This window comes from Electrona antarctica, assembly GCF_951216825.1.
Source record: "Electrona antarctica genome assembly, chromosome: 15".
Taxonomy (NCBI): domain Eukaryota; kingdom Metazoa; phylum Chordata; class Actinopteri; order Myctophiformes; family Myctophidae; genus Electrona; species Electrona antarctica.
The window spans coordinates 18,932,555-18,957,580 of record NC_136796.1 but is presented as its reverse complement, the minus strand read 5'-3'; the positions used below and the strand labels follow the sequence as shown (position 1 = coordinate 18,957,580).

At 43.3% G+C, this 25,026-nt stretch overlaps 2 protein-coding genes across 3 annotated transcripts in view; one reads left to right on the top strand and one right to left on the bottom strand.

The window, feature by feature from the left end:
- Window positions 1-25,026, bottom strand: part of LOC306938975 (receptor-type tyrosine-protein phosphatase U-like) — a 171,716-nt gene that overhangs the window by 68,465 nt on the left and 78,225 nt on the right. Inside the window, exons 4-8 of one of the 2 annotated variants that reach the window (XM_079523391.1) lie at window positions 19,016-19,097; window positions 10,496-10,611; window positions 7,911-8,082; window positions 6,127-6,420; window positions 721-1,041 (exon numbers count right to left, since the gene is read on the bottom strand). In XM_079523391.1, coding sequence (XP_079379517.1) covers window positions 721-1,041; window positions 6,127-6,420; window positions 7,911-8,082; window positions 10,496-10,611; window positions 19,016-19,097 — 985 coding nt within the window. Of the gene's footprint in view, window positions 1-720; window positions 1,042-6,126; window positions 6,421-7,910; window positions 8,083-10,495; window positions 10,612-10,761; window positions 10,852-19,015; window positions 19,098-25,026 lie in introns of those variants that run through there. The other variant, XM_079523392.1, reaches the window with a different exon arrangement.
- On the top strand, window positions 10,918-12,793 carry LOC306938976 (C2 calcium-dependent domain-containing protein 4C-like). The gene is made up of 2 exons (XM_079523393.1): window positions 10,918-11,054; window positions 12,061-12,793. The coding sequence occupies exon 2, from the start codon at window positions 12,073-12,075 to the stop codon at window positions 12,691-12,693; it is 621 nt and encodes a 206-aa protein (XP_079379519.1). The 5' UTR covers window positions 10,918-11,054; window positions 12,061-12,072; the 3' UTR covers window positions 12,694-12,793.

The window sequence follows — 25,026 nt, the reverse complement described above, 5'->3', positions numbered from 1 at the left end:
GAGCGGGTGAGGGAGTTAGGGCTAATGATAAGAATTTCGGATTTATTGCAGTTGAGCTTTAGAAAGTGTCAGACAGGCACCTCAGAACTCAGACCTGAACCATATTTGCATACTAGGTCCCTCACTACTTCGGAGGGAATGAAATCCAATTCCAATCACAACTGATTGGTGCCAGATCAAATTTGCAGAGGGCACAGTTTTCTTTATTTTTTTTTGCAATGGCAGATTTGTCTGCTTCCAAGCTAACTACATGTCATTCCAATAGTGAACAACGTGTGGGAATTTGAATAACAATGTCTGCAATGTCTGCAGATGTACACAGGCAAATATTAACACAAAGATGAGCAAAATCATTGTATTATCTTGCTAGTGTCCATGGCTTTCCTGATAATATTTTTTCACTTGGCTCTGTTTAAACGGCTGATCTTCTATTGTAATAGTCTTGGTGATCCACAGGCCCAGCTTATTGTATGAGTCAATATGTGTGTGTGTGTGTGTGTGTGTGTGTGTGTGTGTGTGTGTGTGTGTGTGTGTGTGTGTGTGTGTGTGTGTGTGTGTGTGGTAAAAACATCATCTGTTCAACACAGACATCATTATAAATGCGTCTGGGTCACCACCGTGGAGACATGAGGTTTGCTCCCTCCACAGTGTGTCCGGCTTGGCCAGGCTACAGTCCAAGCCGAGCTACTTGTGTGCTCTTGATGCAGTTTGAACACTCACTGTCTTCCTCCGTCTGGAAGGTGACCTCTCGGCTCTCCTTCTTGCCCTCTGGGTTGGCCAGCGCCAGGCGGACGTGGACGGAGCGGAAGGGCGGCAGGTCTCTCAGCGTGAAGCGAGACGTGTTGCCCTCCACCGATAGGCACTCTCTGACCGTGGCGTTGTTCCCCCCGCCGCCTCCTGTTGGCGTGGAGTAGCGGTAGCACAGGGACAGCGAGTAGGTGTGGCAGCGGGTCAGGTTGTAGCCCAGGGGCTCCCACTGCAAGGCCAGCTGCCGGGGCTCGATCTCTGTGGCCGTCAGGCCCCGCAAGGCCCGCATGGGCTCTGGTGGAGACACAGAGACAAAGGGTTTTAGATGTCATTCAATCACATGACGATCCATTGGGAAAAATTACCCAATTCCCAAACAGTGGGTCGGAACCCATATGTGGGTTGTGGACCGAGTGGGTTGTGAGTAAATATACATATTTTTACTACAATTTGTTTATTTCAAAAGATTTTCAGAAAATCCCCGCCTCACAAAAAAAAAATGCAAGTAAGCTCAAGCGATAACAAAAGCCATGGTGACATGAAAACACTGCTGACTACGTATGACTGGTCAGGCTAGACTTAAGAGTATAAGGTCTAACCTGACTATATGGGAGCTGTTTCCAGACCGCATTAGAAAACAGAAATTACAACAGCATTACATTTAGATTTAGACATGTTTGTCTCAGAGGGCCATTTGTTTTTTCTCAGCCAGTTCAACACAGAAACACATGCGTACATTACAAACCCCAGGAACGCGTTTCTTGTCTCCAACATCATTAACACATTCAGACTGTACGACGTGTGGGAACGTCATAACTAATCCAACCAACGGATGGACGGCAGTGGGATACTGTGCAGATGAAGACAATACATAGACTCTCCATGAATATATTCATACATCCCAGGCAGCACAAGACATTGTCAGCTAGGCAGTTTGTTCAATGCTACAATGGCAGACAGGACAAATCTGCTGAAGTGAACTCTCCTCCATTCACCTCCTCACTTGATCCCTACAGTATACATAGGCGGACTTACCATTGGGTAAGTATTGCAATCCAATTCAAGTGAGATTTATGTTTAGTTATTGTACATTTAGTATTATGGTGTGGTCTCGTAGATATAGTCCATATAGCCATAATGCTATATTTGCAATAATTACACTATACATTTTGGTCACTACATGTGTTCATTTCATGGTTAGTGGGTTAGGAGACGGCCGGTCTAGACTCAGAGCAATCACTCAGCCTGAGTACCTTCCATTGTTCTAACTCTTTGAAGCTTGGTCTCAGGTGTGAATCAAAACACACAGTGGGACAGCCACTTGTCTGCCAAATGCTCTATGTAAATCTTAACCACACCTAGAATTCAACTGTTGTTTTGTGAAAAGTACTATATATCTCATGTTGTCAATGTAAAAGTTATCAGTCTCTGGCAGGTTGGCCACACGGTCAGTCTGCTGGGAGCTCCCGTGGGTCAGGGCCGCGGGAAGCTCTCTCTCTTTGTGTTTGGTTTGAATAAAATGGTCAACTCTGGGATCTCAGTTCACCTCTCTGCCTGCGTTTTTCATCTGATGCGTTGACTGAGTTTGCTTTAGTCTAGAGAGTTCATTTATCTCTAGTTTAGTATAGTTTACCGAGTTTACTGGGTCAGTTGTGTGTGAAAATACACGACAATGGTTAAAACATTGAGAGCTTCTGCTCAGACAGTGACACTGTGTTGTGGGGTAGCTGTGGAAACCCCTGCCAATGTCGCTGTGCATGGCAGCCTGCATTCAGCGACTAGTCTGCCTGTCTGCCTGCCTACCTTTCTCTTTTGGGGGGGCTGGGTACCCAAAAATTACAGCGCCAATTTTTTTCCGGTCACGACTAAAATGCACCACACAGCCCAGGGGGGCCCTGAAATGTTGTCTAGCCCGGGGGCCCTTGGGAGGGTAAATCCGGCCATGTCCATGTTGTACATCTGTCAGAAATATAGTCCATCTATGATATCTGCTATTTTTGCAGAATGTTCGGTTATTTTGCTGAATGTTCAGCAAATCATGACATGGCCAGAATCTCTAAGGTTCATGGTATCTCTGTCCAGATGACGTGTGAGCGCCATTTGTGTGCCAGCTCGACGTCTCTGTTCTTCATGTCTGGTATGTGAAACCAGATTATTTGAGAGACAGCATGGTGTGTGATGCTGCTGAGTCTGTTTTTTGTTGGCAGTCAACATGTTGAAGAAGTAGGGCCAACAGGATAGGTTGAATTATTAACTTCCTCACTTTATTCACACTATGGCAAATGCACTGAACGAATCAATGATTGGATGTGCCAGAATGTCCCTCATGAAATCAAAGACAAAAATTAAGCTGAATCATGCTTCCTTCCTCAACTTCAATCTGTAATGTTAATGTTAAAAACCACACCCACGCAAGAAAACATGGTGTAGTCATGGAGAGTTGTAAAAGCAATAAAATTATTTTTTTATTTTTTTGTGGCAACGTCTGGAGTTGGTACATATCCACTTTAAGGTAGCTTCAGACCACATCGACGTTAGCCGCGGAAGCAGTTGGAAAGTGTCTGAAAGAGTCGCCTGCCGAAAAGCTCTCGCCGATTGCCATCGATATCGCTGTGCCGACTGGCTGATGAAGAACCGAGCATGTTTGGTCGGTTGCTGACCTCGGGGGCCTTCGATATCCGTGTGGTAGTGATGAGGGGGTAAATACTCCACTGTAGAGTGGCTCTCTAGTCTGCTCGTCATGTTTCAGGGCTGACTCCAGTAGTGAGAACTTGATAACATATTGTCACTCTAAACTCTCAATTACTATACCAATCGATCAACTACAAAGCAAAGCAAAAAAAATGTTTTGTTTTGATGCGGATGCAGAAGCTCTGGTGCTGCCAGATTCCGTGAGTGAAACAAGCAACCAGGTCTATGAAAACAAGCCCAAATAGGCCAGTCAATTTAAGCTAAAAAGGGGCATGACCCCAAAGAAATTGCAATAGTCAATCGTCAATCGTTCAAGGTATTTTATGATCCTTAGGGTCATCCAAATAACATATTAAAAATGGATTATTATATAAAATTTGGATCCTGATAAATTCAGGGGTTGAACGTTGGGGTACCATTGAAAACCTATATAAGGCAAAAATGTCACATTTGAGTTGCAAGTAGCAACTAGGGGTTGTCAAACTAGGGGTTATTCATGATTCTGAACCCATTCCAAGCATTCGTTTTGCACAAAAAACCGCCATAGCCACTTGTGATGACATCATCCCATTTGTGAAGACGGCTATGGCCGTATGAATGATTAGCCTATTTAAACGACTTTGCAGGAAAACAAGCCCAAAGTCACTTAGAATAAACAGACCTAGCAGCAACACTACAGCCCATGCACAAGTAAGACGCGCGAACGCGGGAAGCGAACGCAGCTTGTATATTGCAAAAACAACAATTAGAATAAATTACGTAATTTTTTAAGGTTTTTTTTAAGTGAAGTTTTTTTTAAGTGAAGTTTTTTTTTAAGTTAAGTTTTTTTAAAGTTTTTCCTTTTTAAGTTTTTCCTTTTTAAGTTTTTCCTTTAAGTTTTTTTTTTAAGTTACGTTTTTTTTAAGTTTTTTCTTTTAAAGTTTTTCCTTTTTAAGTTAAGTTTTTTTTTAAGTTAAGTTTTGTGTGTGTGTGTGTGTGCGCGTGCGTGCGTGCGTGTGTGTGTGTGTGTGTGTGCGTGCATGTGTGTGTGTGTTTTTGTGTGTGATACAGCTGCGCCCTCTGGTGGTGGGCGGGTGGTGTTACAGCGTGACAGACACACACACAGACAGACATGATCTGCTGGGTCTCATAGTAAATGCTCACTGCGTTCGCAAACACTGCAGGCTACTTTGCATGCGCAGAAACAATGTTTCATCGGCCGACTGGTTTGTGCTACAATGCTAGTTAGTTGCACTCTGTTGGAGTTGGAAACAGTCTGAATTCCAGCCATCTGGAAGCCAATGTTTTCTTGGGGAGGAAAATGAAGTGTGACAGACTGTGCCACCAGACACCCCAAAATGTTGTATATTTTTTAACTGAATGTTTTGTGTAGAATGAGGTCATCATATTTCTTTTCTGTTTTCCAAAAAATTCCAGGGAATAACTGAATTGAGAATATCAACAAAAAACAATTTCTTGTATCATTGTTTGTGCCCATCGACAAACTAAGCACTGAAACATCAATTTTGATTTCAGAGGACATTAAGAAATCCACTTGTTGTGGTATTCTGTTTTACAACTGCTGCTATATAATATTAGATGATATTATGGTTAAAATCAGGAGCAGTCATTTTTGATTAACAGCAAAGCGAATGGCACTGAAAACTAACTAAAAAGTGATTAAAATGCCGCAGTATCTTGTCAAATAAACCAGCTCAGAAATCGACTTGGGCTTTTCCTACAAAAATATTTTCCATTGCAAACACATCAGCAGTGCCAGACAAGGCAGACGTTGACATGCATTGCGCTGCCTTGTCACCCAGAGGGACAGAGTGTCACGTCCAGGTGAAGAGAGTTGACAGGAGGTGTGCAGCTGGGAGAAGGCAGGCATGCATGGTGATTTTAATTTGTATAGCACATTTCAACAACAAGGCAATTCAACACGCTTTACACAGAACATCAAGCAAAGGAAACGAAGCACGAGTTCAAGTCCGTTGCTCTCCCCAGGCTAGCGGAGGGTGTGTAGAGCCCAGGATCACAATAGATAATTGACACAGGGGTGAAAAATGGGTTACAAAATCGTGGGATAAAAATGTTTAATAATAAAAATAAAATAAAAAAGCAAAGGAAAGGAAAGGAAACACGCAAAAAAGACATTAATAGTATGCATAAAACAAAATGTACAATACAATTACAGTGCAGAAGAAAAATTGAAATAAATAAGGAAAGTAACTCAATCAAAGGCAGCGGCAAACAGAAAGCTCTTCTTCTGTTTTAAAATAAACTAATGTATACCCAGCTGGCCGGGGATGTGAGCACTCAAAGTATTTGCAAACTTTGGGAAACAGCAGGAGTCCCAAACCTTTTTGGCCCAAAGGACTCGTTCCAATATTTTCAAAGAGGTTCCTCATTATATAATAGGATAAGAGTGCCACTTTTATCCACCATTTGTTCCATATATGTGGTGCATAAAAATGAAATGCTGCTTCCCCACATTTATTTTTGGTTGATGATGACAGTGTATCAAAGAGATTGGTTCTATGATCTTCGCAAGCGAAGAACCAGCCATTGTGCGTGCTTGCGCGTGCGTGCGCGCGCGTGTGCGTGTGTATATACTTTTTGTTTTAACCCAGTTTTAACAATGGAAGCTGGGAGATTGTTAGAGTTAATCAAAGCATTAGACACTGACTGACTTGTGAGTCTACTCACCTGCACACTTGGTCTTGCTGATGAGGGGGGGTCCGGGTGCCCCTGTGCCTCCCTCTCCGGGCCGGGTCAGCAGAACACTGATACGGTACTCTGTGTCCGGCTCCAGGTGCCACACCTTGTAGGTGAGTGAACCCACTCCGTGGGTTTCTGTCCAGGGTGACTGGCTGGCTCTGTACTGGATCTCCCGTCGAATGACAGGCCCGTCCCCCACTATGGAGTTGGTGTTGAGCTGGATGATCAGGTAGGTGGGCCCCGCCCGCAGGAGCTGAGGGGGCGCGATGGGTGTGGGGGGCACTGCAAATGAAGAGATGGGTAAGGGTAACATGCAATGCATTTCTGAAGAGATACCGTATAATACAACTGGAGAATGTGCAAGAATGGAAGAATCTACAGCAACAACGTTTTTCAGGCCAAGGACCCCTTAGCTGAGAGAGAGATGAAGCAGGGACCCCCACTACATATGGTAAATTTGAATTTATTTTCAGACATTTAACAACTTAAATCCTCAATACTTTGTAAACCTGACCTTTTCTCTTTTGTCCCTGTTGTACACCAAACCTCGAAAATAGCCGATCTACAAGATCACACCGCCTCGCAGACGCATTGTCGGAGCATCTCCGAGGACCCGGTCCCCATATTGTACCATTTACAGGCCCAGGAATTCTGGGCCAAATGACAGTCCATATCGGATCAAATCAACAATAGAATGTTCATAGATTGGGGTCCCAGAGATAGAATTTAATCAATTGTGGGTCCTTAGCCTAATGCATATCAAACTCAGGTTCCGTAATCACCCTAACCCCGGTTACATTAGGCTTTTTGAACAATAGAGAAAAAGACATACCGGTATATATGTTTTAATGTAAAACCAAAGCATGAAGTGCAATAGATAGATAGAAATTGTGAGAAGAAAGGAAAAGTCAAGGATTTCAATGTCTTTTTAAAATATTATTATTTCTGCTCTGCTAGAGCCTCAGATCTTTTAATCATCGAGACCACGAGAGGCCCTTGAACGAAGCAAATCTTAATTTTCATCATAACAAAGCTGAATAGCAGCTTATTTGCATGAATGATTTGCATAATAGGAACCCTGATGGATAATATGAAGAGGTAAATCTAATTAATGAAAACACATGTGTAATTCTAGACTTACAAGCATGCATGTTGCCTGAACCAACCCATGTAAACAACTGCTGCCTAGTGCCTACGCATGCTGCTGGAGCCTGGAGGACACAGCATTATACAACATTTACAACATATTTGCCTTCACAGGCACAAGTATGTATTGACATAGGACATACTATAACTAATTAGGACATACTGTAGCTAATATGACTGACTGATTGAGGGAGTCACAGAAGATGGAAAGAGAAAATGAAATGGCTAAGTGTGTGTATGTGGATGAAACGGTTTTAATGGTCAGTTAACACAGAAGAGTGCATATGCCATGCAATCATAATGATTTTGATTTACGCTACGTGCGTGACGACATATTTTAAAGAAATTATGCGTGTATCTGTGGATTTGGATGCATTTCCCATGAGAGAAATGTTGAAGGCAGAGCATCCTGGGGCCATTTGATGAGACACGTTGGCAGGTGCCGCCTGCAAGTTCATTTGCATAGATGCTGTACATTACTTTCCTGTACGGGTATCCGCAAGGCAGTGGCGTAGGCGGGCGAGTGTACTCACAGCACTGTGTGTGGACGCCAGTGAGTGTGCTCGCTCACACCCGTGGAGCTCTAGTGAAAAGCACTCGAACAGCAACATCTCGCACAGCTTTACCTCTGACGATGAGCTGGCCGAAGTTGGAGACGGCGGCTCCGCGGGAGGACAGAGTGACGCAGCGGTACAGGTCCTGCTCGCCACGCTGCGCTTCCACCTGGAACGTTGCCATCAGCCGCTTGTGGCTCAGCCTGGAGAGCGAAGCCGTGTCCAGCAGCACACCGTTACGCCGCTGTCACACACACACACACAAAGACACAACACACACACACAAAGATAAAACAAACCCAGACCGGTACCCCACTGTCACACACACACAACACACAGAGGGAAGACCGCCGTGAGCAGATGACCCGTAGATCAGGCAGGTGATTGTGTTTACCTGAGCAGCGTAAAAAGTCCATTCCAATGACTGTAAGTGTGCAGTGGCATGTGAGGTGGAAAACGAACATGGAGGAAAGTGGTTTGAAAGAGGGTGTGAGTGGGAGGTGAACTATGAACTATGCTATGCATTATACGTGTAGCTTGATGTTTTTCTGTTCTCTTTGATATGCTATGATATGTATTGTTCGATTTTCCCTGCCTGCTCTCACTGACCCCTTTCCCACATCCTCCTTTTTCTACTTTTCGAGACAATATACAGAGCTTACGCAAAAATAAAATAAAAAATAAAAATCACCCACTTCTTTACAGCTGTGAACCAGTGATGTGATGGTAACATTTATTCAGATTCTGGATATTGGCTCATTGAGGCTGGGCGACCGAGGCGAGTGTGTCACGGTGTGTGTTGTGTCTAACAGAAGGTGCGAGTTGACAGCTCCTCATCTCTCCATGCTAATGTGTTGGAGCTCCGGGCGAACCGGCAATCGGTTCAACTAGCGGGACAGGAAAATCAGAACGCCAGCAGCGCTTCGCGGCGATCTGCCGAATGTGTGGGCTCTGTGATGCTCGCTCCGCTCACACACACACACAGGCAGAAGCAGGATATTATGTAAGCTGTCGCTTGCTACCATTCCTCAAAAGTAATTGGGTTTGACATCTGAATGCTTGAATCAGTTTAGCAGGGGAGGGCAGGAAAAGTTTGAAAAGCACATGACATATGTTTTAGAAAATACAAAATTGTGCATACGGCTGGAGGTGGAGATTATTGCGGGTTTTAAAGTTTTAACTTCCCTTTCTATTTGATTGTGCAACGGCCTTCTCTTTTGAGGGAGCCCCAAGAAGGCTTGTTTCCCCCCCCCCCCCCCTCTTACCAATGTATTTTGCATTCATAGCATTTGGTCCTGCATTGAGCCAATTCTCCAGGGCATTCATCCATTGTGTATTAGACGGCTCAGGGCTGCAGCTTCTGAATTACATCCAGCATTAAAGGCTAAGGACATTTAAAATGCTTTATATTATATGGTGTGTGTGGGTTTTGGCCCTCCTTCAGGCTGAATTGGACGGCTGTGCAGAGCAGAATGTCCTCAGCTACTGTATATGCTGGAAATAAATAAAAACCCCACTGTTCTGGCAATATAAATAATTCAGCGTTTGGGGCCTAAAACTCACTGGAGGAGAATATGATACTAAATGAGAAGGAAGCATTATGCAAATACTTTGTTTTATACTTCCTAAACGGAGGCATGAGTTGAGGAGAACCGATCCAGGCTTGTCCAGAGAGAACTAGTGCCAGGTAGATCAAAGAGAGAGAGCGGCAATTAGAAAACTCACACCACACAGCATCAACAATCAAACAGACCCTCCACACAACAAATGGAGAAAAATAAATAATGGCTTGTGAGAAATCTCTATTTTCTGTTTCTGATCCTAATGAGAGAAGTGGGGAGCTGGAGCAGGTTTTTGTTTGGCAGCCTGGCAGGCAGTAGGTGGTTAAGTCCTTGAGCGGCACGTTTAATGTCGCCACTTCCGTGCCACGCTTTTTAGCCGCCAAGCTCTTCTTTTGAAGAGCCTGATTTGATGAACCGGAAGTAACAATCACTATCAATCCACTATCAATTTCCAGAGCACACGCTAGATACTTTAGTTTTCATCACAAGCGCTGATATGTTACCGTGAGGTTGTGGGGATTTTGCCCTCCATTTAGAATGCAAATTTTAAATATTTAAACTTTGCTTGAGAGAGATGACTTTAGGAGTTTGGTAGCCCATGCACTTTGCTCAGTCAACACTACAAAAGAAAAACACAAAAAGAATGAAACTTCTCTTCTCCTTTCGCAGTGCGGGAGGCGGGACATGGGAAGTGAGGAAGAGAGAATTTCAGAGAAGCCAACATTTCAAAAATAGGTTAAAAATACTTAACGCAACGAGAGCCGCTACAGTGGTACCGCCGTCCAAAATACAGACAAGGTAACTGAGGGTCGCAAAAGGGGCAAGCCGGTACGAACGATCAAAATAAATAATTTAGGCCTACTATGGCCAAAAACGTAATCATTTTATACTTTCAAAAACAAGCTTACAACTGTGTTGCATGGCCCTATATGCCCAAAACAACAACATGGAAATAATGATGGATATGAAATTTCTGTTAATTTCATCCAGCTGTTTGAATGGAAACGAGCTTAATTGTGATCAAGCGGTTATATATTAATTGTGGCAGGCCTACATATCATAACATCTGACTGCAGCTCAGTGTTTTCATCTCACCTCCAGTAAGAAAGGTTCCGTTTCAGCAGTCTTGCCTGTAGCCACACACTGGAAGGTGGCGTTCTGTCCAGCGTTGACCTCCACATCACCCAGCCGAGAGAAATGGGGCACGTTGTCTGTGGAAGAACAACAAACAACAACAACATGGACACATGAACTGCTGGTGGAAAATCTCCAAATAAGTTCCAAATAACATTGTCTGAATACATGTCAGACGTGTGATGTGTAATATATTCAATGAGCCATATCGCTGTTTAAATGTTTACTTATCAGTGTGCTTATGCTTTGTGTGACAGTTTTGTATCTTTCAACTGTAATGCAGCAACGTCACAGAGACATGTTCCTCATGTGCAAACATGTAGCTGAAGACATGTTCCTCATGTGCAAACATGCAGCTGAACACTAATCAGTATTAACGAGCAGGATGGAGACCAACCATGGTGAGCGTGTTGATTGGCGTCAATGAAACCAGCTGCCAATAAAACCAGAGCAGAGCACATGCTTTTAGTTAGCTCTCTCTCCCTTCATTCACAGAGGTACCGGTGTTTGTTTATTGCACGTAAGTTCTTTATGCCTTTTTTCCCTTTCTTGCTTTATGCTAAAATCATCCAATGTAAAAAACTATATGTAATGCAATATAGGGTTGGTTATCTTTGCATTCGTGTGAGTGTGTGTGATAGTATAGCCGCAATTTGCAAAACAAAATTTTGAATCGAGTTGCAACACCAGCAATTGACAGACACCCATTCAGCCAAACAAAAGTCAGAGCTGCGTGTATTAAACATTGTTAAACAGTGTAGCTGTACACATTGCAGCTGTAGTGTATAGAAAGCTTGAATTATCCCCTTTCAATCTAAAAAATCCACCGTAAGACGTTTTGACGTACTTTATGCTAAGAAATAACTTATTGGAGTTTGGAAATAAACACTTGTCGGAAGTCACTAAACAGCCCCTGCTTACCACTGAATTTGCACATAATGCAGGAAGCAGCAGCAGCACGATTCGTTGATTTAAAAACGATTGCTTCCAAACTCCAGTCTTAGAACAAAATGTCACCTGCCCAGAACTTGGTCTATGGTGGATTTTTATGAAACAAACACTTTGCAGATTGAAGGGGGATAATTCAAGCTTTCCATACACTACAGCTGCAATGTGTTAGTGAGTTTAACATTGTAATACAAGCATATCTGACTTTTCTGTTTGGATGAATGGGCTAGCTGGTGGTGCAAAACTGCAAATGTATTGCGGCTAGTGTGAGAGCTGGGCTGACCAATGCAAAACGTTGCATGCATGCTGCAAGTAGACCACAGAAGTACGCCACAATCTTCCTTATTTTAAATTGTATTTATCTTAAAATGAAAGCCAAAAAGAGGGGCTGTGATACAGCCATGCATCTATTGTCACACTCTGGAATGCTGCGATCTCTAGTACTTGAATTTCATGCATGAATGTATTTTGTATAAACATCTGACCACAATCGCACTTCCCCTTGTAGAACAAAGATTTGATTTGAGGAGTGTTCATGTTTAATCGCGTCCTTCATATCTCTCTTCCTGCCTCCCCAGGGGTGTACAATAATGTCTGTCTTCAAAATGGGCGTGGCATTGAGGAACGTTCTCACACCGGAGCGGATCCCGGCGTTCGTCATCCCCTCCCCCTCCAGGTCTCCTGTGTGTCTCCTCTCCCCATGCAGTCGACGACACCAACCCGACCGCCGCAGACTGCTGTCCCAGGACTCCACGGAGGCTCCACCGTCGACCCATCTCCTCCTCCCATCACCGGCCCGTGGGTTTAAGCTGAGACGTCACCGCCGCTACGGCCCCACCACAGAAGCGCCAGAGGTGGCGAGGGACACGGACCTGTCCACACGTGCGGCCATGTCTCTGGAGCACGTGGAGAAGGTGACTACACCGTACGGGTTCCGGGCTGTGCTCGCAGCAAGCCCCTGCATGCAGCGTCGGGAATCCCTGTTTCACAAGGTCCAGCGGCGTGCCCTGCCAGTGGTGGAAGTCACACACGCAGAAGATGACTTTGAGTCATCTCTCAGTGACCCATGCCAGTCTGAGGAATCGGCAGCACCTCCTGAGGTTTCCCCGATGCGTCTCGAGCCTGTTAAAGCTCTGGGCCGGAAGGTGATGCGTGCCGCCCAGAGAGCTCTGTCCCCGAACGGGAGAAGACAGACCGAAACAAACCACTGATTTTAAATGTTTACTATGTCATTGTACTGTACATTTTAACATAATTCTAACTATTTGTTTTGAACTTGCGATTTTAATAAAGTACACTATTTTAAGTAGAGTTCTTTCTGGTTTGTTGCACAAATGGCTAATATGGTCACAGTCGAGGTACTATGATGGCTTGCCTGTGGTAGTTAAAGCTTGGCATCAAAATTGTGTAAGAAGTGTGAAGACTAACCGTAAGAGGTCAACGGTGTCCTGAACAGTGTTTTCTTTCATTTTAAGCCCACTCGACACCATGATTTGCCATGCAACTTCTTTCAACCATTATCCCCAATGGCCAGATGTTGTATTGGTGCGGTTGACCTTAAAGCCGTAGAGAAACGGAAATGGTGGACATTTTATTTTGAAGTTTCAAATTGAAACACCGCTATGAAGTTTCTGAACCAGAGTGTCTCATCCCTTCAGGCGATGGGACTGTAGCTAGAGACTAGCTATGCTATACGCAGCGCATGGAGTGTGTTTGTTTACAAGTCAGTCGGCCATGCTGTACCAGTTTACTGTCATGTGGCTTATGCCGCTTATGTCTACCCTATGTTTTCAGATACATATTTTAGCGTGATTAAGTTGAAACCAAGTAATATACTAGTGTCTGGATGTTATCTTGAATGGGAATAAAAATGGAGGATTCTCTAATCGGTAGCAGCTGTGCTGGACGGATGCGGAGATATGGGGAATTAAACTGAGCTTCATTTTTATTGGCTTATCGATGTGGGCCTCGACACGTCATCACGCAGTACCTTTTCGTTTTCAGGAAGTCATTAAAATTCAATTTTTTTTTATGGACTTTTGATATAAAAATACACATGTACCCTTTTTTTGGCATCCATTGTTAGGTATGCTCATATGATGATCACGGATGTGGTCAAAGTGCGAAAAACATATTTTTAATTTCACTACGCCTTAACTGTTGTTACTAGTTTGGCTGGATGGATTCAGTTCAATGGGTGTGGCCACCAGTGGATGGATTCAGTCCAATGGGTCTGGCCACCAGTGGTGTAATGTACATTTACTGCACTAGAGTGAAATGAGCATTTCCAAGTTTCAGTACTTTTACTTCTCTACATCAAGTCAAATGTCATACTTTATTAAAACTTTAGTTACTTTGATTACAAAACAAATTCCCCATTTTGGCAATTTGAAAATGGCTGACATACAAGCTCACAATGTGATGCATTGTGAGCTTGTATTTCTCTCAAATTATATTTGACAACTTGTGAAATGGGACATTCAGCATAATGAGCACTTTCTACTTTTGGTACCCAGTAAGTTTTGCTACCAATACTGTTGTATTTTAAGTAGAGTACATTTTTAATTCTGGACGTATTTGTAACAATTTCTACATAGCCTATTGATACTTGTGAGTACTTTTTCCACCACTTGCCAAGCCCAGTCAGTCGGATATACACACGATAAACTGTACAACTATTAAATTAGGTATGACCGGGAGACAAATTCATTTTTCCGTTTCTCAGCAGTACCAAATGTTTTACTCTCCAGGCATCACATACACTGTACTACTTCTAGATTTCAGCCTCAATTACTTTTACATCCCTATTAAGCTTTAGCCTTTTAGCCCGGACACTCCATAACGGCTCAAAGCTCTGCTGGATGCTACCCAACAGGATATATTAATGGATGATGCTGAGATACAGAACAAGGTTCATTTTACAAAGTACCTGCATGCTATTTCACACAGTAAGCGTGAGTGCTAAAACAAAGGGGTGAATTTATTAGACAAATATTTGTTCAAACGGTTTCCTGTACGGGGGTGAAGAATAAGGTAGATCTACTCTTGTACTACTGATCTATAGAGCGCCGAAGTCCTGACGTCACTCGCTCATCCCCTGGTTCTGCCTGGTTCTCTATGGAGAATAACATGGGGTCTTCTTAAAATCGTTTCATATAAGCATTGTGGTCCAAAAATAAACAAGATGTCTCTGCGTTATTGTCAGGGAGGTGTGGTGTCTCTGTATCGTTTGCGACCGTCAGTCACTCATATGTGATAGTGTTTCTAGCGAAAATGTAACTAATTCAGTAGCAGTAACAATAGCGTTTTCTCTCAGTCAGTTGATTCTTTATATCCATATGAGTGAAACGGCCGGGATGACATGTTTATTTTTCAAACACAGTTCTTATATGAGGCAATCTAAAATTGCCCCTATGGGGATTACAATGCAAATAAATACTTTTATAGAAGTGAAGTAGAGCTTTCAAACAAATGCCTGCGTTATACTTGGTTGTGTGTGCGTGTGTCATGCAATTAAGTATAAATCAGGTATTAGAGTTGCAGGATAAATGCTGTAATCTCAAACAAGCTTGCTTTCACAGAGGGTAATAATCCACACTACACTTGCTTATTAAAATCAAATGTCTTACAGTTGAGTTGGCTCTTTCCAATAGCTATATATGATTGCAGTGATTGGTTGGGAACATGAGCTGCATTTCTAGCTAGTTGGCAGACATATCATTTTTATTGAAGCTGCTGGCCCTCATGGCAACTCAGGCAGCATCCTCAAAGTTTGTGCAGACCAGCTGGGCAGGAGTATTATTTTCAATCTCTCCCTCTCCCAAGCGGTGGTCCCCACAGGCTCCAAGATGTCCCGCAGTTGGATACATGGGCACTGTGAATCAAATCCTAGGAGGTTAAGTATTTCATTGTCACTTCCATGCCTATGTAGCACAGAAGATATAGCAGTGCCTTGTGTTTTTCTAGTTAGTATGCAAGAGCTTGATTGATTGAATACTTTATTACTGTTAGTCGGAAATGTAAACAGCATGTGGTACAGTAAGGCGTTAAAGCTAAAAGGATAAGACCAAAAAGGTCTTGGGGACTTTCCTTTGTGGTCCTATGTAATCAATTCATCAACATAGCATACAAACTTAACACATCATCAACTAATACAAAACACACACACACACACACACACACACACACACACACACACACACACACACACACACACACACACACACACACACACACACACACACACACACACACACACACACACACACACACACACACACACACACACACACACACACACACACACACAGTGACATTAAGATGTTGGGGAACCAAGAGGTGTAAGCATCAAGATGGCATTGAATGAGGGCTCCAGCTAGAGCCTTGATAGTATTTTTGTTGACAAGGGGAAACCCTGCCCAAAGCTCTTGTTCTTTGACTTTCTTGATCCCTTTATTTCACCTGTCAGTTTGTCAGAGAACTGATTAAGTCTGAACCACAGTGGTACAGCGGTTAGACACGTGTCTAGCAATCTATATGCAGGGACTGATTAAATATGTATTTCCTACTGTATGTCAAGACATTTATCCAGCACAACATCAACAGAGCAAGGCCAGCTTTGTGGTTAACAGGATCATGCTGCAAGTAGGATGCCATGGCAACGTGTGTCCCTACACCACTTCCTGCACACTTCAGATCAACAAACATGGGGCGTCTTCCCTTTGACAACCTGACCAACACTCCAAACCTCCCGGACCTAGACTAATCTCTCCCTTTGACACCCTGGCTAATGCACTCTTAGTCTAGTCCCTTCACACCCTATACCCAACACGCCAAACATCCTAAGCCAAATTCCAATACTCCAAATCGCTCACTCACACTCAGGAAATTAAAGAATAGGCGGCGATCCGAGCACTCAAAAGGTTAAAAATCACACCTGTGTGAACTGAGTGGTGCAAGGTCTTATATAGCCTGATCAGCTGTGGTCTGACGTAATGTCAGTGACCATAGTAACCATGCTACATTTTTTGGGTCCCACGTACAGGTACACACACGTACACGTACACACATACATAGAAACATAGATACAGACAAAGCTGGTTGTTGGAGTGGTTTGCACCACTCAAAAATGAGGAGAGGGTGGATAAAAATAGATGTACTTTATTTATTAAAGTTAAAAGAAGCCAACACATTTCGACTCCAACAGAATCTTCATCAGGGCAAGTAAGTTACTCAGGAAATTGTTTGGTTTCAATTGCAAATTAGCTTTTTGGAGGAGCCGAGTGGGCTCCCAAGTCTGCTCGGAGCGGCTTTCACCGACTGTACATAATGTGTAGGCTCGGCAGAGTTTCATGTCATCATCTTCATGTCATCGAAATAGAGTCACTGTTAGAGGTGCTCCAATCGATCGGCGACCGATCGGCAATTTAACTGATCTGGAAATAAACTCTTCCTAGGCAGCCAACACCCTAGGCAGAGAAAGGATGGGGCAAGTAGATTGGAGAAGTATAAAGATCACACTTGTGTGAAGTGAGGGGGGCACTGTATTTATATCAGGCACATGTCATAAGTGCTCTAGTCTAAACAACATTAAAGTCCATAGACTTGACTGGCAAACAATTTAGGTCATAACTATAGTGCTCTAAACAACATTAACCGATGACATGCCGCCATCTGATGGCTCAACTCGGCGGTGGTGCCAGATTACAGCTACAAACTACAACACTTGGACAGCTGTGAACTCTTTCATTGAACCGGAAGTAGTTGTGTGATGAGTCATAGCTTCACTCAGTGCCTTAGTTCACTCTCTCAGTTCTACTGGCGAGGTTGGATTAAAGTATTAAAGGACCACTTCACCACTTCTCAACCTATCTTCATATAATAGGTCCTCACTAATAATCATGATAAAATGGCACGATTTTGTCTACTCAGTCTGTGTCTCATAGGAGGGCTGTGGGCAGTTTAGAAACCGTCTTCCAGTGACATCATCATTAGGCAGATTTATTTTTAAACAAGATTTTCAAATTGCAACTTTTCAGGACTAGAAAGCAGTTTCTATTAGCTTGGATTCCCCATCGATGATGTCACTGGAAGACGGTTTCTGAACTGCCCACAGCCCTCCTATGAGACACAGACCGAGTAGAAAAAATGTGTTACATTTTTTCATGATTATTAGTGAGGACCTATTATATGAAGAAAAGTGGTGAAGTGGTCCTTTAAGCTCTAAACATCGTCCATTAGCTCAATCTGAGCTCTATAAATGCATTTCTAGATCGTGTGCGTGCGTGCAAGTGAAGATTCTGGATATTCGATGACGTCACACCATGGGAGCTATACCGGAGGTTGCGAACTGTTAAAGGCGGTTGCGAACACGAATCCCGAGATTTTGTATCACATATAGTTAGTTACCCTGTTGAATAGAGTTTCTGCTGCTCTTGCAAGTCACTATGGATAAGCCTGTCTGCCAAATCACTGAATTATACATTATAAATTGTCATTTTCCTCCAGTTGGTAAAGGGGGATGGAAAGCTAAGTGCTTAAGAAATTAGATGGGAGCATATGACAAAATCCTCACAGTTAAATTGAACTGAGAGTGTAAAAATAGGCTGTGCCGATGGCCTAGTGGTTAAGGCGCTTACCACATACAGGCTCTTGCAGCCAGATGGCGAGTCGCGGGTTTGATTCTCAAGCCCAACAACCTTTGTTGTCACTCTTCATCTCTCTCCCTGTTTTCTGTACTAATACAAGCATAAAAGTCCAATGAAATAGACTGGAATGCTGTACTAAATGAGTTTCGTAAAAGCCCCATCTTGAGGATTCAGTGAGTTCATGAAATCCACATTATCACGTATTAACATTATCTCGCAGTCATGACTCAAACAGTATTATCCCTTTCTTAGTGTGTGGCCATCCTGGCTCTAAAGAAATTGCCTCGCCCCATTATGACTTTCCCTTTTCCCTAGTTTCCATGAAATGTCCCTGGGGTCAGGGCAATATACTGAGCTGTCACCAGGGTGAGAGCTTTGTGTCCCCTGTCCAGTGAAGTCAAATGACACGAGGGAAAGAATGGAAGGCAGTGAAAGAAATGGCCTGTGAGGGATGATGGGTAATCCATGTGAAAGGAGAACAGAATGTGAGCGTACATAGAAGCACATAGAGCCATGCCCCCTCCCAGCCTCTCATGTCTCACTGCCAACCAACAAAAGAACATCTCAAGGCTTCGAGAGCAGGCATAGCCTTGTGTGACAGACATCACAGTAGCTTTGAAATAGCCTCTTCTGGAAGTGAAGCCGTATGAAGTGAAGGCCAGTCATTCTGTTCGAACACACTGCGAGGCTTTCTGCTGTGGCACTGCGCTTCTAACACGCGTCAGGAGCCGCCGATAAAAGTTAACTTGCTGTCAGAGACACTGGAAGAACCTCAGTCTTCAGTCCTCAACCACGTCCTCTAAATAACTCATAAACAGCCATCGACCAGCTTCATTTTGCAAAACATTTAAAGGTCACAAATACATGACGAGCGGGGGGTACTTACAACAAGGGTAGTTTAACAGCACGATGTCGTCCAAAGCCATGTAGCCCTGACGCTCCTCCGAAACAGTCGCCTCAAACACAACCTGTGAAGAGGAAAATGTTCAAATCAGAAAATGTTACATGTAATTAATAAGACAAGTTTGGATCCCAGGGAGAACCACTAGCCAGATGACAATCACTGGCTTACATGGGTCTTCAACATCTGAAAATAAAAGTTGAACCACTTGAACCCTATAGCATCCCTATTATGGGAGGGGAACAATCACCCAAAACAGCAGTAGTTTCGGCGAATATGTTTTATACCCATGGGAAAGCAGTTAACCCATTATAGTCGGGAACCCATTTTGTAACCCTACACTTAAAAACCACAGGAGGTTTTTAAATCAGCCTCAGTCCAAAATGGGTTAAGTAAGTAAAAGGCGGTCAATATGCAACGCAATTGGGACTCTACTTCCGCCATGATCTCTGTCGCCAGCATCACGAACACTTCCTCCACATTGAAGCTGGTTTTACTGCTGGCTCTCAAAAAAGGCATCTCCAGTTTGTTAGCGAATTCCCTGGCAGCAGCATTAAACTCCACGACTCCCTTCTCATCTGTGCGGTCACACTTATTGGCTACCAGCAGCTTCTTGACATTCTTACCCACATGCTTTTTGAGCATCGTGAGCCATGGTTTCAAACCGTCAAACGAATCCCTCCGCGTAATGTCGTACACCAGGAGGACACCTTGAGTTCCTCGGTAGCATTTATGCGCGATTGTCTTGAAAACCTCCTGACCGACCGTGTCCCATATCTGCAGTTTGACCAGCTTGTCGTCTAACTTTATGATCTTACTTTTAAAGACCACGGCAGCCGTACTGGCGCGTTCCTCGGAGAACGTGTTGTCTGCAAAGCGCAAAAGCAGACTGGTCTTTCCTACACCAGGTTCACCGATTAGGAGAACCTTGAACAGAAAATGATAAATGTCTGTTTTGGCCATCCTCACTGGGGAAAACCAGTCGCCAAAGACAGTACATGAGTTTAAAACAGATTAAGCCTAAAAGGTCTATTGTAAGGTTTACATCTGGTGCTTCTTTCTGCTGTTTGTATGAAGTGTAATCATGTTTTAGTGCTTTCATACCTTCGGGTCAGCTGTTAAAAGCAGTTACCGATGATGTCATAGGTCTTGTAACTAAATATGCCCAAATATGGCAGTCATTTTGGCAATTTGTTTGGCTCAGGGCACCCCTTTACGTAACCTTTTCATTCACGACACCACTTGGTGCAAGTCATGGCACCATATTACAGTACGTAAATATGTAAATCCTTAGATACAGTATCTCATTAAACCTGAGAGAATATTAGTTTCCATTGGGACATTATGAAAATAACTTCATACGTTTGAACTGAAGTGGAATTGATATTTGATTAATTCCAAATATTATCAAAGTATTCTGCGGCACCCTTTTGAGAATACAAAATATACAATCACCCCACCAGACACATAAATGAGGGAGGAGATTTGTTTCAGGGCATTCACACAACCACCAGCTTGCTACAGCCAAGGCTAGTGAAACCCATGTGTTGATCTATCATGTGCTCCAGGCGAGTAATGCATTGCGCCATTGACACTCCAGCCAATAAATAACATACAAAGGCTTTCTCCCTTACTAATTTATTTATTATTATTCATTCTCATGTGGCGGCCATTAGAGACAACCGCCCCGATTAACTCCTCCATAAATCAATAGTCACAGAACCACTGCCATCAATTCCCTCGTCTCAGCGCCTTGACCCACCCTCGTTAAGCCCATCTGTGTCCACTCCACACTCGCTTGTGCAAAAGTGCCACCGAGTGTGACTGTGTGTCACAGAATGAATATCAGAGCACACATACTGTACTGTACAGGCCGAGAACTTACTTGTGCACTGCATGTGAAAGAGTAAGAGAGAGAGAGGGAGAAAGAGAGAACGAGAGAGAGAGAGAGAGAGAGAGAGAGAGAGAGAGAGAGAGAGAGAGAGAGTGCGTGGGACGAGATACTAGAGAGCTACAGTAACTGGCAGGAGAGAGAAGTGGAGGTAGCAGAGATGGAGTGGGTGCCTAAGCTGGGCTGATATTATTTGCCACAGCGAGACCCGATTGGATCTTTTAATATTCGATTGCAAAGTTCCCTTCAATTCCAATTCCCACACCAGAAGGCGAGAAGCAAAATCTATTGCTGTGAAGAACGTGGGAGGTAGATGGATTCATCCAAACTGAGAATATCTGAGGTGATGTCATGCTCCATCCTTCACTCTGCCCGCCTCCGTTTGTTGCAACAGGATGACCAATGAAAGTGGCCGGGATTCCATATAAACACCCCCAGACACGACTGTGATGGACCAGGCAAAGTGCAGTTTATTGTAACATGTAACTGGTGGGAAAGAGAAACCATGTCATTATCACCGTGGGAAGGGGTAAAAACCTATGAAACTCACAAAACAGGATGTCAGATCCACCACTAGAGTTAAGGGGATTTGTGTGAGTTCATTTCTCATCAATGCATATCATTATTACAGTAACATTGTATACATTGATCATATGCCATTAAGTAAGGCCTGGCTGTCACATATTTCTTTTATATTTCTTTTACATCTTTAATTACCCTGGCGAGGTTGGCTCAGCCCAAGTTCACAATCATTCAGACACACATTAAAACCTGGGGACTTCCCAGTACAACAACAGTCATAATGTTACCCACTGGGTAGCTCACGTGGAACGGTTTAGCATCCAGTGCCTTGCTTAAGGGCACTTCAGTGGTGTTGGGAGAGGGGCAAGTAGCGGCCATTCAATTCCCCACCCAGATTTCACTCAACTTCCACAGATTTCTTCCCCGGGGTTTCTGTGCCTCCCATTTTGCAGGCTGGACCCTCTATACTCATACTCGTGGGCCCCCAGATACAGATCAAGGGTTTCCATGGAACACAACTGTATGCTGCAACTATAACACACTATTATATTGTACTGTTAATACCTGCTATTATTGTTATTGCTGGCATTATCGTTTTTAATGGATTGCATTTTTATAGCGCTTTTTTGGACCATTGTAAAGTGCTCAAAGCACTTTACAATGGTCCATTCATTCATACATTGGGAGGTGAAGCGGAAAACAGTCGACGCCAGCCTCCTCACTTCCCACATTCACAACAATGGTGGCAAGCTAGCACCGACCGACGCATTGGAAGCAATGTGGGGTTCAGTGTCTTGCCCAAGGACACTTCGACATGTGGACAGGAGGAGCCAGGATTCGAACCGCTGACCCACAGATCATTGGATGACCTGCTCTACCTCCTGAGCCACAGCTGTCCCGAAATACTATTGTTGTTTGCATCTCTCTCAAGGCAGATGGCGACCCACCCTACAGCCTCATGGTTCTGTTTAGCCTGCCCCAGTCTGTGTGATCTCTGGTATCCACCTGTTTCCAGTGTCCCATGAGCCTTTGCGTTTTGTGTGTGCATAACTTCCTCTTGCTGTTGCTGCTGTGACCAGTGTTTTTGCAAGAGAAACAAACGGCCAGGTCAATGAAAACAAGCACAAATGTGGCCAAATTTGACTGAGGGTTTGTTTTTCTCATGTCATATGAAAGCAGGGAATCATAGCTTCAAATTGACATATTGGTTGTTCAGTTTGACCCACCAGTTTTGGAGATTTGGCTTAAAACAGGCTTGAAAGGTTCACTTCTGTGGTCTCTAACATTACACCTAGCTACATGTTTAAGCATTTATTTCATTCATGTCGATTTTAGCTCTAATATTTATTTCAGACATGCTCTAGGATGTTTGGATGAAATATAAATAAATTCAGTTTTTCTTCTCTGCTGGAGGTTGCACGATGGCAGGCTTTCAGTCAAATCTGGTCACAAATGTTTTAACCACTTTTACATCAAAATAGCAGATCTACAAGCTCACAGTGACACGTTGTGAGGTTGTTGTTTTGTTTTCAAAAATATTGAGAATAAATTGAAATATTTTGAGTATTTTGTTTTGTAACAAAACTAATCTTTTATGGTGGTCCCTGGCACAAAATATTTTCAGATATATTTCAAACATATATGTCTATGTGTACTGGGCCAGTACACATAGACATATAAAGGTAGACGCCTCTTCCGGCTCGGGAGTGCGTGTCAAAATTGAAGCCACAATTTTAACGAGATTCCTTGCGAAGCATGAGAGGAAGCTTGTAACACGCTTCCGCGTGCGTAACATAAGTCCCAGAAAAGACGTGCTGTGATTGGCTAGTTCACCGATCTGAGCGCCCGACCCTACCCCCTTCCCCTCCCCGGTAGAAAAGAGCGGAGAACACTGAGGTCACCACATTTGGAGCGATGCTCCTCTGCACTGTTAATGGTTAGCAAAATACAAGTTGAGTATGTTTTTTTTGTGGCTTTTGCCTTTATTTTATATTTTTTATGACAGACAGTAGGCTGACAGGAAATGGAGAGATGGGGGGAAGACATGCAGTAAGGGGTGTCGAGATCGGGAGTCGAACCCGCGGCACACTGCCAGACTGGATTACCAGCCAAGGTGCCTGGACCGCTGAGCCACGGCCCAGGCCAAGGCTTTTCTATTTGAGCCGAATGCGAACGAAAATAAAAGCTTGTGTACCGAGTCTAGGTTCTGCCTGACATTTCTTCCGGCTGACCTTTTCCTCACCACAATCGCAAATATGCTGGAGGGGGCATCCATAAAGTGTCTTGAGTCAACTTGCAGTGATTTGGCACGATAATAAAATAAATACATAAATAAATAAAATATTTTAATAGCAGCCTCCTGCGACATCACGTTTGCCTCATAAAATTCAAAGACACAAAATTGTTGCAGCGAAGTGACAAAATCCACACCGTGTCCTCTCATGTTCTCCGATCGCCCTTAGAGAAAATACATAAAATCAGTGGAGACTGGCAGTAGCAGCAGAGACACTGTAATAAAAGGAGGATTTGTACGGTAATGAATATTTATGGTTTTGGTTTTCATTACAGCATTATATCTGCATGCGCTGAAACGATAGAGCTTTCAATTTGTACATGGAGACGACTGATCTAAACCAACAGTTTAATTCATTTAGCAAAGATTGCAAGTGCAATAGTGTTCTGTTAACCCATTAAGACCCGAGGCCGATTCTTCTAAATCAGTAGTTATTTTTAGTAGCCAAAATAAAATCTAAAATGATGACACAGATGCTTTCCCAGTTTTACCGTCTTAATATTGATCTGTTGGGTTAGAAGTGTGTGTGAAACTGTGTTGATCTGTATTGGTGCCAGGAAGGTATGTCGAAATAATACATTCTGGATGTAAATTTTGGGTAGATGCCATGGTTTCATGATTTTTGCCAATTTGTATCAACATGGGCCGCTCCCCACAAACTTTCAACAATATGACAAATCTGAATCGTGATCATTGATCATCACATGATTCCAGAGATACTGTGCCAATGTATGCGAGTTTTGGACATAATAAATGGGATTAGTTTAGTTGCAAAATGTTTGTTTGGAAGAAAACACAAAATGGCAGTAACGGTTGTTTGATTGTATCCAACAGGTTGTAGTTCAAAATGCAAAGTGTTTGTTTTAGTCTCAGGTCGATTTGAAACATTTGGGCTGGATGTTTATTCTATTCTACACTTACTGGTGGTGTGTGTGACAGACGGACACGTGGACAACACACACATACACACACTGGGACAGACCTGGCGGACATTAAAGATTTAAAATGAAAAGGATGAGAGTATAAGTCAGCAACCATGTCTCCTATAGGCAGAGTTAAACACCTTCTGAGACTTTAGACCTTGAATATTCTACTGGAAGTAACTAAGTAAGTAAGTCATTATTAAGTAAGTAGGTCATAGTGGCTTAATGTCTGTGTCAGCTGAGCAACAGCGAGGGTGTCTATTGCATTGACAATGTGCTAGAACCCCTGGGACATGGATTACTGAGAGGGACCACCACAACTACCGCCATGAGAACATGGAAATTCTACTGAAGAACATTCATATTC